Genomic DNA, 15187 nt, shown 5'->3' with positions numbered 1-15187 from the left:
CTATTTGCATATTCTTTTTTCTCTATTTTTGCACGTTTTAAAAATTTAATTTGTGAATTTACTTAATTGACATAAAAGAAAAAGACTTTAAAGGACAAAAAAAACTCTCTTTACACACCCTCTCTCCTCTCTCCTTTCTCTTTGTCTGAAAACACAACCCAGGACAATGACCTATCCGTTTCTCTCCATCAGTGAAGTTTGCAAGCCCAATGTGTCTCCTCAACTAATTTTTTTTCTACCAACAAAAATTCCTTCCAAACCCAATTATAGTTTGTGTATAAACAACAAAATCCAGTAAACATATCAAGTCTCCAATCCAAAAATGCCATCAACTTAAACAATTTCTAATATAATATAAGTGATAAATTTTGATGCTTAAATTAGAAATTTTACCTCTTCCAGTAGAATAAACAAACATCCAAGTCAATATTGCCAATACCAATCATCTCTTTCTCTCCATACTCTGTCTTTGTCCCAAAAACAAAATTCAAGTGTTTGCAGTAAATGTTTGAAATTAAATTACAGAAACAGACTAGGACGACGACCCACTGGTTGTTTCATTCGGCGACGACCCAAGCAGGTACCTAGGATGGCGATGACCCAAGTAGGAAAGTATCGGCGACCCGAGCATGCCATTCGGCACTGGTTCGCTGAAACTAGTTGTTTCGTTCGGTGATCATCCGACAAATAGAATAAGATTGTTCGGCATGTACTCGCCGAATGAAAAAACTAGTTTCGGCACTAGTCAGCCGAATGGGTCGTCAAAATTTTTTTGTTTTGTTTTAATGGTGGATGTTCAGAGAGAGAGAGAGAGAGAGAGTAAACCTGTAAACGAGCAAGCAACTGTTATTTGGAAAGTCTCATATGTACTTCACTGCTTTTTGCAGAGCCAAAGGCAATACAGAAAGAGTTTGGCGAATTGAGGATGTTGATGACATATACAAAGAAAGGGAGGTGGGTGGTTTTTTTTTTTTTTTTCTCTGAATTAATGGGGTGTGTTGTGGTGGTAGGTTTTGTGAAATGAATAAAAGAGGGTTATTAGGGTAATTGAAGAGGTGTGTTAAGAGAAATTTTAAATTTTAGAAGAGAGTTAGGGGTGTGCAAAAAGAAAAAAAAAAAGGTGTGCAAATAGCAACACTCTAGTTTAATACTTCCCTCAAAAACTCATGCAATTATGGTTTTCATGGGCGGTATGGTGAAAAATTCGGCGTGTTTTTGTTTATGAAATTGGGCAACTCCGACAGTGGCAATTAATTAGTAACAATCATTTTTACGTTATAACATAGGTGAATATGACTTCGTAAACTTGAATTGTGTGTTTTATGTTGGTTTCATTAGTTTTTGACATAATTATGTAAGAAAAGACATAAGGTATATCTATAAGTATTATTTTTATGCAGTTCAAATAGCCACTGTCTAACAGTGACAATTGCCGAACACTCGATAAACAGTGCCGAGCACATTTTATTAAAATTGACCGAGCTGAGATTTATTATAGAGTGTAGATTAGATTTTCAGCCTTATTTTTAAATTGAATTTTGAAAAAAAAAACCAACATTTTTACTATATTTTACAACACCACCTTTAGATTGATTTGACATTAATTTTTGTATTTTCGACATATTTTTGTATTTTTATTAAAAAGCGATCAGTCAAAATTGTTACAAAAAATTTAAAACATTTTTGAACCAACGGACACTCCTAATCTCAATCAAACATCATAATAGCAAAAAAGAAATTGCGCCGTCAGATATTTCATCTTGAATTTTTGATAGAACTGGGTCTGATACTCTGATACCGATGAAAGTGAACTGTCAAATATGTTTCTGAGAGAACTGAACCATCTGATTTCTCTAACCTTCTTTTGCCGCTATGAATTTGAAAAACTGATAAAACTCGGCAGCCTGCCAGCCTCATGGTAGTAATTACCAAAAAAAAAAAAAAAAAAAGTAGTAGTGTGGGACCCACGAAAGGAAAGGCACTCTCTTCCCGTAAAAGAAACTTCTCTCATACTCTTCCATCTTCATCTCTGTTCGACTGTTCCACTTCCATCACGCCCAAACACAACAAACTCTCTCATCGTATTCTATTATTCACAGAATTTTTCAGCATTTTGTTTCCGGGTTTTGATCGACTCGGCCTTCATGACTCGGGGATTGAAGTCCGGCTCCGAGTCGTCGAGCAACCGGTTCCAGGTGTTCGACTTCAACGCGGACGACGAGCGCGTCGAGAAGAACTCGGCCGAGTTGGTCGCCAAGTTGAACCCCAAGTTCCGAAACCCTAGGAGGAAGCCCAGGAACACCATGAAGAACAAGCACCTCGACGATTCCCCTATGACCAAGTACACGTTCCTCCAGGCCTGTAAGTTACCTTTCTCTCTTCGTATCGTATCGGCGTTTTGTTTGGCGGCAGAGAATTTTGGTGGGAAAATTTTGAATGTGGATGATTGCATATGAATAGAATAGGATCATCTTTGGCCCTGAGAATTGAGAGCCTATTAATAGCTTAAGCTTGCAATTTAATTCTTCATGCTTCATGTGGCCCCCCGCATGTTTTACACAAACGATTCGAGACTATTTATTGTTCATTTTCGTATTGCGTTTTTGGATTGGTGGCAGAGAGTTTTGGTGCTAAAATTTTGGATGTGGATGATTGCATATGAATGTATGATCGTTCTGGCCCTGAGAATTGAGCCTATTGCTTAAGTTAGCAAATTCTTCATGTGGGTCCCACATTTTGCACAAACGATTGAAGACTATTTATTGTTCATTTTATTGGTTTGGTTGCTTCTGTTCTTCAGAATCTTTGTTAGTGTTTATTATGTATCTAATTCTTTGCTTCAAAATGTTGGATGTGCATGTTTACTTTGAATGTGGATGCATATGAATATATGATCGTTCTAGTCCTGAGAATTGAGCCCATTAATTAAGTTAGCAAATTCTTCATGTACATGTTCCACACAAACTCCTCTAGACTATTTACTGTTCATTTTGTTGGGGTTGCTTTTTTTTTTTTTTCAGAATTTTTTTTTTTGGGGGTTTATTTATGTATCTAATTCTATGCTTCAAAATGTTGGATATGCATGTTAACATTTTATCTTCTATACTCTACTTCCTATGCAGTTGCACGACCTACCAAGAATCTGGATAAGGAATTTGGCAATGAACCAATTGATGTTGATGCTGGAGGTAGGGTCATCTGACTCATCACTGCCCAAAACCTTTTTACTGATGTTTAGTTTCTAAGTTTATTCTTGTTACTTGCTCTGTAGCTGAACAAGGAACAAAGAAGACTCTGCAGAAAAAAATCAGCACTGTGTTATTAGAAGATGACACTAGTGGCGTTGGTCGTCAATGCACATTAGTAGAGGATGCTGCAACTGCAAGAGAGGAGATGTCTGAGATGGATGCTTGTGTGGTTTCTAGTTCTTCAAATCATGAAGTAAATATCCTTACTTATCCTAGTTATTTTACATGTCCAAGTTTTTTTTCCCCTCCTTGGGTGAGTTTATTTTCAAGCCACCATCGGCCTCAAATGTTTGAATATCACTCTACTGGGCTTCTCTTTGTTTTTCTGGACTTATCATTTTACTCATTTTGTGGGGATGTCAAATGTGGATCCTAAGCATATTCTTGGTAATTATTTCGTTTGAAATTGTTGCAGAATAAGCAAGTATGTACGATTTCAGATGATGACGACAGGCTTGAAATGCGCTCTTCATCAATTTTGATCATTAGTCCTTCAAAGAATAAAGGTTCATTTTTAATTTTTGTGCCATACAAATCAGTACATAAATTATGAAGTTATGGTGCCATTTTTATTCTCAGAACTTTGTGTAGTTCATTTGTTTACCGAGACTTTTACATTATTTTAGCTCCATTAGAAGAGCATGCATCAGAGCTGGGCACTAGAAGATATGAAACTGTAAGCTTGCTTCCCTTCCCTTGTTATTTGTATGTTTCCTTTAACTGATGACTTGCTAAGGGCCTATATAAGGAACTTTGAATCTTATTTTGGCTATATAAGGAACTTTGAATCTTATTTTGATAAGTGTAAGACACATAGAAAATAGGGAGAAGAAGAAAACAGGACATAATAATAGACTGTAGAAGAATGAAAAAGTCAAAAGTTAAATGAAAGCTCCCCAACGTCTTTGTAGTCAGAAAGTGGGATATCTCCTCATAATGCCACTCTCAAAGTTTGAATCTGGTGAAGCACCAAGTCCATTAAACTTTATGCAAACCTCAGCATCACCCATGTATCATCAAACTTTAGCTGAAGGTTTTGTTATAAGACAATGCCTAGAAGCTGGTTAAGAATTTTGCACCCGAATTTGATAACACAAACAAATATGAAGGTTATAGCTTTGAAATTAACTTAACTCTACTGTACCTCAACTGGCTAAAAGTCCAAAATACTTCACATGTGCTAGCTTGGGCATCCCTCGGAATCAACAGCTTTTTGTTTATTTTTTGGCCAGCCTCTGAATCAACAGCTTTTTGGTTGGGTTTTAGATTTCAATTGTAGGATTTGTTTTTGAGAAAATCAGTAACTATTTGAAGGAGGCTTCTTTAAAAGGATCATGTATGCTTGATTAGTATAAGATGAGCAAAATACATGACAGTGCACCTGGAAATGTGTCATCTACTGTGTCTTCCAAACAAATTTAGGTACCATATAGATCTGGGTTCTTTTGGGTCCCTTAATAACCTCTAGCTTGTTTAAACTTGGCTTCATACCTTTTGGGATCTCAATGGATATCCATAACCACAATAACTTGGATTCTTGGAGGCCTTGAAGAAGGCTATTCTTTTCTTTGAAAGGGTCCCCTTAACCAACTGGTTTTGAAAGATGCAAGTTCTGCTTCTTTTCTTCAAGTTCCAAATGTATTTAAACAAGAGAAAGTTTCTTTTGAATGCCAGCTTCATTTTCTTGATATGACAAAACATTTCCACATCCAGCTGCATTATGGATCAAGTGTATTTATCCTTTATTTCTTTTTCTTTTCTTTTTTGATGCTATGAAAGCATGGCTAGGTTTAACTGGGGCTGGTGATTCCTTTAGGGGTAGTTTGGGAATATTGTTGAGATTGTAGTATTTTTGGATATATCATCTAGCTGCATAGTCAGCAGCCTCCTTCAAGTAGGTGACTCAGTCCTAGGGGATACTTTCAACCCTAAGGTAGTCTTCTCAGTCCTCAAAGCCTTGTTTAATAATAGATAACCTGTTTTCTGCCTAGTGAAATGGTTCAACGCGTGATAGTCTGGATTCACATTACTAATGCAATTAAAATGATCTCTGGTTTGATTAGAAGATATGTATAGCACAAGTACTACTACCTTAGACTTAGCAGTGTTAGACACCTGGCAAACTTAATTACTGCCTTTTAAAGAGACTTTTCTGGTTCTTTGCTGATTAATTGGGCCACAAGATTTCATTATTTAGGATTTGGAGCTACTCTAGTTTCCCTTCTAATAGAGAAGTGGGTAGCGGAGAAGAAAATGATGTTTGCCATTGTCTAGCCATATTTCCTTCTACATTGCCCTTAAATAGGCAATTGACAGAAAAAAGAAAAAAAAGGCATGTGAAACTGTGACTATACTCTTTGGAGACTCGTGTCAAACAAGTTTGTAATCACATAGAAAATGTATGAGAAATTTTCTCTATATATTAATATCCACGTGTTATCCCAATTTTCTTGCTTTATGTACACATCCTTTGGATTTTTTTCTTGTCTGTTAATATTTGGAGACAATTATAATTAGTTTCTTTTCCCCTAAGCAATTACTAACTTTAAAGTAGTTTTATTACTTGAACAAAAAATTTTAAATTTAAATGGTAGGCTCTAAGGTTCATGCCCAAGATGTCCATCTTATGCAATCTGTTGTACAGACAGGGCTCTAATAGTGTCAACTATATGAAAGAAGATGGTTATGGACAACTAGATGTTAAAATGCAGATTGATCTGTGATAGCCTGATAGGCAGGAGCATTAATAAGTTATAAATTGCATCTCCACACACCAAATTTTATAAAATTCTTTCAAGTATTTTGTATTGAAAATTAATGGTGTACATTAAAGCAACAAACACATTCTTTTGACAGCTGTTGGTTTATTTTCTTGCATTAGGGGAGTTACATGATAGTGTGGAAGGGCTCTTCTCAAAAAAAATATGATAGTGTGGCAGGGCAAGTTACATGTGCTTTTCCTTTTAACTTGTATATAAGTAATTTGATAACTTGCATGGTGTAGGTTGAAACTGCTATAGCTAACCTTCATCTTCAACCAAAGGATTCTATAGGAGCTGGAAATGCAAATAAAACTTCAGGTCCGTGCATATTTAGTTTCTTGGCGTTGGAGCTCTTCTGAGTTTTATGGGATTGAATTGTTTTTTTTTTTTCTCACTTAAAATTCCTTTCTTTATAAGATGTGAAACATTGCATGTTGATGAATGATTTCTTGTTACATCCTTTTTGATTGGTCAAATAACTTTTTGTGGTCTACACATAAGTGGGCAAGGAGTTCACTCTAAGGACAATTTTAGGCAGAAGAACTTAGTAAGTTTGTTTTAATTAGTTAGAGGTTAATTTTTTTTTTTTTTTTTTCGGTTTTTGACAAAATTAGAGCACAATAGGAATAATTTCTGGTTGATTTAGTCTTCTTACTAGGAGGAAAAATTTCTGCTTGGCATAAGCACGAGTTTAGAAACTTATTTTATTTTATCTAGTTTCTCTTTATTAGAATTAAAATTTTGCGTTAATTATTTATTTGGCTTTGTTTATAATGATTTAGGATCCAATTATTAAGATTTTCCCATTATATTATGGAATTTTAGGTATTTTATATTTATGGGAGTATACTTGGGTCCTCGTGTTTGAGGACCAACATTGTCCTCATGGCCAATCAAATGAGCCCACGATGGGGTCCACCATCCTAACTCTCTCCTCTCTCATTGTGGAGCTCATTTGATTGGCCATGAGTTCAAGGTTGGTCCTTAAACATGAGGACCCAAGCATTGTCCTTTAATCATTATGGGATTGCTTATATAAAGAGATCTAATTGTAACAGAGTTTCAGACTTTAATTAATTTGATAATAAAGAATTGGGTTCAGCCTATTGATATTGAGAATATAAGATTAAAGTTGACATTGCTATTTGTTTTTGGTTTTGGTTTTATTTTCCTTTACCCTACTCCTGTCTTGCATTATCGATCTTTCTGTCTTTGATGTTGTATCTTGTGTGGACTTCTGGTCCACTTTCATCATTCCACTTTCCTATTTATTTAATATATTTGTTCTGTTTCCTATAAATTTTTTTTTTTTCACTTTGATAGGAAGACATCCTGAATTTGTTTTGTATGCTTGGATGATTTATCATTTTTTAATAAAATGTTGTTTCTCATAAAAAAAAGATTGCTGTCTTCGATAGAAAGTGCCTTTATTTTTTGCATAATGGCTAAACCTTGTGTAATATTTTACTTTGTAGTCACCAACTAGCTTGTGGTCTAGTGGTTTTTCTCTCCACAAAGTTGGAAAGGTCCCAAGTCCAATCCCCCCTTCCCCAGATAAAAGGAAAATATTTTACTTTGTAGTCAGTATCCTTCTAATTATAATCCCCCCTACTATCGCATGCAGGAATTGATCACTTGAGGTGTGCTGCTTATGAACCTCATTGGTCAAAAGGACAGAAAGCAATCAAATCATTGGATGTGCGATATGGGGATATACGGAACTTCGATTTTGAGTGAGTGCTCAACTGGCTCAATATATACTTTCTGATTATTTTACTCATATTCAGTGAGCGTGACTGTTAATCTTTTTCAGTTAAGTAGGGTGGTGATTGATGTTGGAGTTGATTTATACTGTATCAGTTCTTTTATTCTCTTCTGTCACATAAAGATTTTAATTACTTTTTTTTTTTTCCCTCATGATAGCTGGCTTGTGTACCCCTTTTATTTCTCCTAATGTTTGTTGGCTTTTAATCCATGTTATAGTGGATATTGGCTTCACCATTTTATCATTTTTCAAAAACCATTGATCTATCTGTAAAAAAATTAATATAATTGACATGTGGGTAGTTAATTTGATTTATTATCTTGCAGTACCGATAGGGAAAGCAATAGTATAGCTTTCTTGGGGAAGAACAACATGTTCTTTCAAAGGGACAATAGTTAGCTCTTGATTTCTGAGGACCTTTGCATCCTTACCATTTAACATGTACTAATCACATTATAACATCTGTTTTAGATCAGTCATTTACCTTTGCATCCTTACCATTTAACTTTTAACTTTTACTTATCATAATTTTCCAGTCATCTCATGTTCTTACTCAAGTTGTTTCTCAATCTTTTTCTGCTAATTTATGTTTTTGTAACTTGTAACCTACTTTTTCTTTTGATTGCTTTGCGATTGTATACTATCTTATTTTGTTTTCTAGACATTGTAGCTCACTTTAAGACGTCAGCTTTCTCTTATTATTTGATTTTAGTGGCTGCTAGATTCGTGTTTATTCGATCCTCTGTCATTATTCTAGATTTGATAGTGTGGACCACTTGTTTCTTCATTGTTCAGTTGTGTCATTCTTATGGTGGCGATTGTTGAAGGAGGCTAATCTAAATCTGGAAATTCCAGTCTCTTGTGCAGCTTTGTTGTCTGAAAGGTTTAAGTTTTTTTGGAGGGAATAAGAGGGGAGTGACCTTGGGGAGGTGTGCTTTGATGGCTATTCTTTGGGTAGTTTGGTTGGAGAGAAACATAAGGATTTTTTAGGATGTTAAGGGGGAAGAGATGGCATTTTTAGGGGAGAGAGTCCGATTCTGGGCTTCTTTGTTCAGAGTGATACTATTCCTTTGCAGTCATTATGATGGATTGGAAGGCTGTATTGTTTTAGTTTGTTGATGGTTTTTGTTCTGTTATTGGTTTATTTAGTTGTTTGTTTTGTAACTTTTTATCTTTAATGATTGGTGGATATCTTATCCACTACGCTGTACTCTCTGTTTTCTATTAATAAAAGTATGTTTCTTATAAAAAAAAAAAAAAACAAAATTGACCATCTCATCCCAAGGTTAACAATTTATGCCTTTTCACATATCACAAGTGTGTGTGTGTGTGTGTGTGTGTGTGGTGTGTGGTGTGTGTTGTGTCTTATATGTTTCATTCATTATATTTCTACACCTGTACAGATTATGGTATTACAATTTTGGTTCAATATTCCTAAATCCTAATTGTTATTTTATTGACTCTTATATGATTCAATCTCACCTGTTTTTTTCTCTATTATGATATATGCTGATTTAGTTTGTTTATTGTAGTTTCGATAAGCCTTTTGAAGATGTTATCTATCCAAAAGGGGATCCTGATGCAGTTTGTATAAGCAAGAGAGATCTTGAGCGTCTACAGCCAGAGACGTTCATTAATGATACCATAATTGACTTCTATATTCAGTAAGTTTGGCCTGACTTCTTTCAAGTCTAGTTGATGTATTTCAAGCATTAGAGCTTCATTTTTTTTTTTTTTTTGGCATAATTTTCAAGCTCTCATACTCATCCATGTAGCATTATTACTTCCACATGCGAAAATGATTGATATATAGGAATTTTGATTTTAATTTGTTGGCAGATATTTAAAAAGTAAAATTCAACCTGAGGAAAAGCCTAGGTTTCACTTCTTCAATAGTTTTTTCTTTCGGAAACTTGCTGATATAGAGAAAGATCCATCAACTACTTGTGATGGCAATGCAGCATTTCAGCATGTTTATAAATGGACGAGGAAAGTGAGTATTTTTGAAAAGGATTACATCTTCATTCCTGTAAACTACAGGTGAGAAAGTGTGTTGCATTATTTTCCTTGCAGCATGCATCATTGGAGAATCAACCTACTGTACCTCCTTTTTTATATGAATTATAACTGCATCTTGTCCACAGTTTCCACTGGAGTTTGATTGTCATCTGTCATCCTGGTCAAGTGGCTAATTTTGAAGGCAAGATCTTATATGATTTGAGATTGATGCCATGCATGTACTATGGTTATCTCCTTATGAGTTTCTTTTCTCTAATTGTCTTGCAGATGAGGAAATTGAAAGCTTACCCAAGGTGCCATGCATCTTGCACATGGATTCCATTAAAGGAAGTCATAGAGGCCTCAAGAATCTTTTTCAAAGGTAGCTTTTGATAGCTCAGCTTCATGATCAGCTGGTCTAATATATGCACCATAAACTTATCCATATCCTATCCAGTCTTCTGCATTTCTTTAACAGAAGGTGTTATTAATTTATACTCTATTTCCGTCTTTTGCATATTCTATTAGTCTTCTGATTCCGTTTGCATTTAGTCGCATCCTGGAATAATAAAACATAAAAAATTAAAGATGAAGGGTGGCATAATTATTTAACAGACAAAGATGGAGGTGTGCATTAAGTTTACTACTTTATCAGTCTCAATTTGTTCCACTTTCTCATTTTTTGAATGCTCCAAAAAGAGGCTATAGTATGACCACTTTGAATAATCAAGATTTCATAAACTCACAATTGAGTTGTTTAATGTTAAAGACTTCATTGCAATAATTATATAAGAATTTTTCTCTCATAATCTCAATCATATATTCTAATTTTGAAACTAGCATGTGTCCTCATGCTGTTTGAGACCAGTGATCACCTTGATTGCCCTAATCATTAATATTTTCATGAGATGACAGATACCTATGTGAAGAGTGGAAAGAAAGGCATGGTGAGACAGCAGAAGATGATTCTTTGAAGTTTTTAAATTTGAGATTTGTTGAACTGGAGGTATTTCCTTGCTATTTAGTGAGATTCATGATCATTAATTAAAGGAACAATAACTCTTTCTGCGGAAAATTTTATTTCTCCCTTGTAGGTAATCTTTTTTTGATATAGATATGTAAGCGTTTGAAGATAAAATAATTGTTAGCCTACATCCCAACAACTTAAGTTTTTGTGGTCTAGTGGTTATCTAAATGGTGATAGAGATTGGACTTCATCCACCATCTTTCAATTCTGTTAATCACATGTGTAAGAGATTGGTCTAGTGGTTGTCTAACATGGTGATAGAGATTGGTTTAGTGTTTTTCTTTCATATATACAAGATTCTATAAACAAAGTACAATTTAAAACAAATCTGAATTTAGAAGACATAGTTTAAAACATAATCTAGTCAGCTCTATATATATATAACCCTACTTGCAGTTCAATTTTCACACAGAGAAGACATAGTTTTAGTCATGGCAATAAAAAGGCATTTGGATAACTATCATGTAATTGAATAAAAGTTATAGCTGTAACAACTCAAATACATCCATAACTGTTACTCAATTTGGAATTTTATGGAGTTATAGAGTTTTACAAGGAAGATTTGTTTAATTGTTACAAATCTGCCCTGATCGATTGTCAACTTAAAATGGCTGCCTCATTTTGTTTCTTCTGTGCCAGGCCGAATAGTGCTTGGGCCTCCTGATTTGGCATTTTATGTAAATAACCCTTTGTTATCCTTTCTTAATAAAGTTCTTATTAAAAAAAAAAAATTATTGTTTGTTAACTTTTGCTTTTCTTTCATATTTGATTTAGCTGCCACAGCAGGAAAATTCATTTGACTGTGGTCTCTTTTTGCTTCATTATGTGGAATCTTTTCTGGAGGAAGCTCCTGATAACTTTAGCCCCTTCAAGATCAGAAAGTCCTCCAACTTTGTAAGTGATCCTATCTTCTTTCACTACCATAGCCTAAATTTTAAATTGTATTTGTTCTGTTTGCAAGACCTTTAGGGATGACGCACTAACTTCTCTGTTAGTTCAACCTATCTCCTTTCAGCATCCTATTTAGTCATCCCTACAAGCATTATTCTAAAAAGTTTGTTTAGTTCTGTGTCAAACGTTCCCTTGCACCTTCTGTTCTCTCATATGTTTGGTTGACTTGCTCTACTTCTCTCTATTAGCTATTGATTAAAATCAAAATAATATCCCTGGGCCAAAAAAAAAAACTCAAAATAATATCCCTAGCAATCTTTAATGATGTCAAGCTGATGTTATTGTTAAGTCACATGCACCATGCATGTCATTCCTATATTATATACTTATGTAGGCATGTGAACATCTCCAATTCTCATCAAGGTAAGTTGGTCCAATTTTCAGCATGTCATTTCCTGCAAGAGTTTTTCATTTGCGTGGATCTTCTGACATACTCATTTTCACAACCTGGAAACTGATTTACGATTGCACTCTAGATGAGAACAGGCAGATGAGTTATTACCACCAAACTGATGGGGCCTAAGAATATTTGTTTTGCTTTGCTACTTTCTTTGTTTTTAGGATATGGAGGCAGGGAATCCACAGATCTTGTACCCTGCCAAAGTGGATCAGATAAAAATCTATTGTTTGTCCACTATGTAACAGTTCATTTAATTTTTTTTTTTTTGGTCCTTTGTTATAATTTTTCAGCTAAACAAAAATTGGTTCCCTCCTGCGGAGGCTTCTCTCAAACGATGTCAAATTAAGAAGTTAATATTTAACATCCTTGAAGATCATTCTCGGGAAGCTCTTATAGCTGATTGTAGTGATGAACATCCTTCCTCTAGTTCCAATGCATCTGGGATCAGAATTTCATCAGTAGGATCTTCTCCTCCTAGACATGTGTGGTGCTTTAGAGAATCAGGATCGGTTCGGAGGGAGTCATTTGAACCAGGAACTTGTTCCAGGTTGGTTTCTGATACGAATTATCTGCAGTTTGACGGCCGTAGTCCGAGGCATTTCATGTCACCAATAGAGGTAATCCTTTGTTTTCTTACTGATGACTATGTAAGTTACTATGGTTTCTTGGGTGCCTGAAGCCATGGTTATCACTAGTTTCCTAGTAGGTAGCATGTTGAGACATTTTTTTTTAACTTGGCTGAAAATTTATTGTTGGGTGGCACGAGGAATATGCTCCCCCAAAATTTTGGCTAGTAATAGCCGAGTTTGACCATGTCACATACCCTTTCTACTTCTGCACATTGTCTTATCAGACCAAACAATGTACGCACATGCTTTGTATTTTATTCTGTTGATCTCAAGTCCTTAACCAAGAAACGCTCTCCAACACTGCCAAGGATACTTGACATTCTTGGGAAAACCTCATATGTACCTATTAGATTGGCATGCAAGCAGGGGCGGACCCATGTTAGGGCGAGTGTAGGCAGTTGCCCCCACTCCTCTCTTTTCTCACTCATTAACGCTTTTTAAATTTTGTTTTGATGTTTTCTTTCGAGATGGGGGCAACCTTTTTGTTGAAATGCCTCAATGAAGGGGCAACAAGGGCAAGCATCAAGCTAGTCATTTTTTTTAAACTTTTTAATGTCGGAAACATTAGTCAATGTCTATTACCTTATGCCCATGAGGAAAAATTTATGGGTCCGCCACCGCATGCAAGTGACAATATACCAACAGAAAGTATAAACAAAATTATTTCTCTATTTTGGTACAAAAGTATTTTATTTAAAAACAACCATGACACATTGCGGAAAAGCAAACTCCCGGATTTTTTTTTATGGAACCTAGGCACATCCATGAAAGTGATAAAAGACAATTTAGTGTCTAAATTTTTTCCAGAAACTGTTGGAGCATCTGCCATTGGCCATTAATAACATCAATGTTTTTGAAAGTTTACTTGATGCTTTCAATGTTGTGTGAGGTTCCCAAGGAGTTTTCTTGATCCTGATCAAGCATCAATGACCAACTCTGAATCACCTTCAATATGGATTCAGTTTTCACATTGCTGCCAAGCTAGCAGAAGAAAACTAGATTGTAGCTGCTTTCCTTTCCTGAGAATTAGACATGTTTAATTATGATTTCCAGCATGCTTTGTCTAAAGTCCTTGCAATGCTAGCTCAAAGCTTATTGTTACCTTCACAATAGTCTTCATATAGATTACCATAACACAGTATACACTAGCGGAATTTGGTTTGCAGATTATGCCATGTGGTCTATTGTTTAATTTCATAGTGAACCATGTTGTAACTGACACATTGGTTTTAGAATGGCGGAAATATTGCCAAACCAACTAAAGTATATGCACTTTATCTTGCTTGTAAACAGGAAGTTGAAGATACTGGGGATCGGATTTCTGTTTCACCGGTCGACATGGAAGATTTCTCCAAGAATGTTCAAGAAAATGTTGATGGGAACTCAATTTCTGAGGCATCTAGTAGTGGATCACAGAATTTATCAGTTGTAGGGACAGATGAAGATGACTCAGTTATGGAAATTGAGTCATTTAAATATCCAAGGAAAACAAACGAATCTGAATCTGCTTCAAGTGGGGATTTAACAGTTTGTGTTGTGCCGGATTCTGAAGAGGAAAATGACATGGAAGATGGCAATGAGGTTAAATATTTTGCTTCATCAGAAAAACTTTTATCCCATCAAGAAGCTGATTTAACTGAAACAATAAATCTTACAGAGTTTAATACGCCATTGAGTAGGGAGGATCCAGTGTCTGGATCAGATGACCAGCAGGCCCCAAAAAGGCCGAGGCTCGTGCCTCCTGTCAGTAGAAAACAACGGGTTACAAGATTTTTCATAAGAGCGTTACGTTTGTGATGATCATGTTGTAAATATTATATGACATTATACTCTGTTGAGGAATTGCATAGCAGAAAACAATGTCAAGGGTTATTTAGGTGTTAAGTAAATATCGTAACCCTGTACAGAGAGGTGGGTTTTTTGTTACAGGAACTCGTTGAGAAACGTCTCGTAATATACAAATACAAATATACCAAGTATTCAAAAAGCTTGAGGTTCTAGTGTACTACAGGCCCAGATCGCATAATTTACATGATTAAGCTTGTTTTCTGTTTTTTTTTTTTTTTGGGAAAACTATAGATGATATAAGTAGGCCACTTTGTGCTGTTCTGTTCATAATTTCGCATAACACTTTGGGGTACCTGTACCTTTTTCTAAAGGTGTAAAGATTAAATGTTGTTAGCAAATCAAAGTGTAACGAGTCTTTAGAGTAGTAGTGTTAAATTTTGGATCTCAAATTCGCTGATTTATAATAAGTAAAATATTAACATATATACATTGTCACAGATACTAATTAAGTTTCTATAACTTATTCAAACCCATATAGTTACGACTAACAATTACACCGTACTAGAGGGATTTCTCGAGCATTCCAACTCGGATTGCAACTGACCAATAGTTACAATCA

The 15187-nt window shown here is 35.2% G+C and overlaps 1 protein-coding gene across 2 annotated transcripts; it reads left to right on the top strand.

Moving 5' to 3' along the window:
* The first annotated feature begins 1978 nt into the window (after nucleotides 1-1978).
* On the top strand, nucleotides 1979-14749 carry LOC147277234 (Cysteine proteinases superfamily protein). 2 transcript variants are annotated; one of them, XM_086255136.1, is made up of 15 exons: nucleotides 1979-2361; nucleotides 3123-3188; nucleotides 3272-3441; nucleotides 3664-3754; nucleotides 3875-3924; nucleotides 6253-6328; nucleotides 7635-7743; nucleotides 9308-9439; nucleotides 9615-9815; nucleotides 9920-9975; nucleotides 10062-10155; nucleotides 10689-10779; nucleotides 11575-11694; nucleotides 12442-12768; nucleotides 14074-14749. In XM_086255136.1, exons 1-15 carry the CDS (start codon nucleotides 2145-2147, stop codon nucleotides 14575-14577), a joined length of 2304 nt encoding a protein of 767 aa, XP_086111262.1. In that variant the 5' UTR covers nucleotides 1979-2144; the 3' UTR covers nucleotides 14578-14749. The 2 variants fall into 2 exon arrangements, with proteins under 2 accessions (XP_086111262.1, XP_086111263.1); XM_086255137.1 differs by lacking the exon at nucleotides 9615-9815.
* Nucleotides 14750-15187: the final 438 nt, after the last annotated feature.

Source organism: Dryas octopetala, chromosome 8 (genome assembly GCF_963921425.1).
Source record: "Dryas octopetala chromosome 8, drDryOcto1.1, whole genome shotgun sequence".
In the NCBI taxonomy this organism is placed as follows: Eukaryota; Viridiplantae; Streptophyta; class Magnoliopsida; order Rosales; family Rosaceae; genus Dryas; species Dryas octopetala.
The sequence above is the reverse complement of the archived record's forward strand: the minus strand, read 5'-3'. Positions and strand labels throughout refer to the sequence as shown.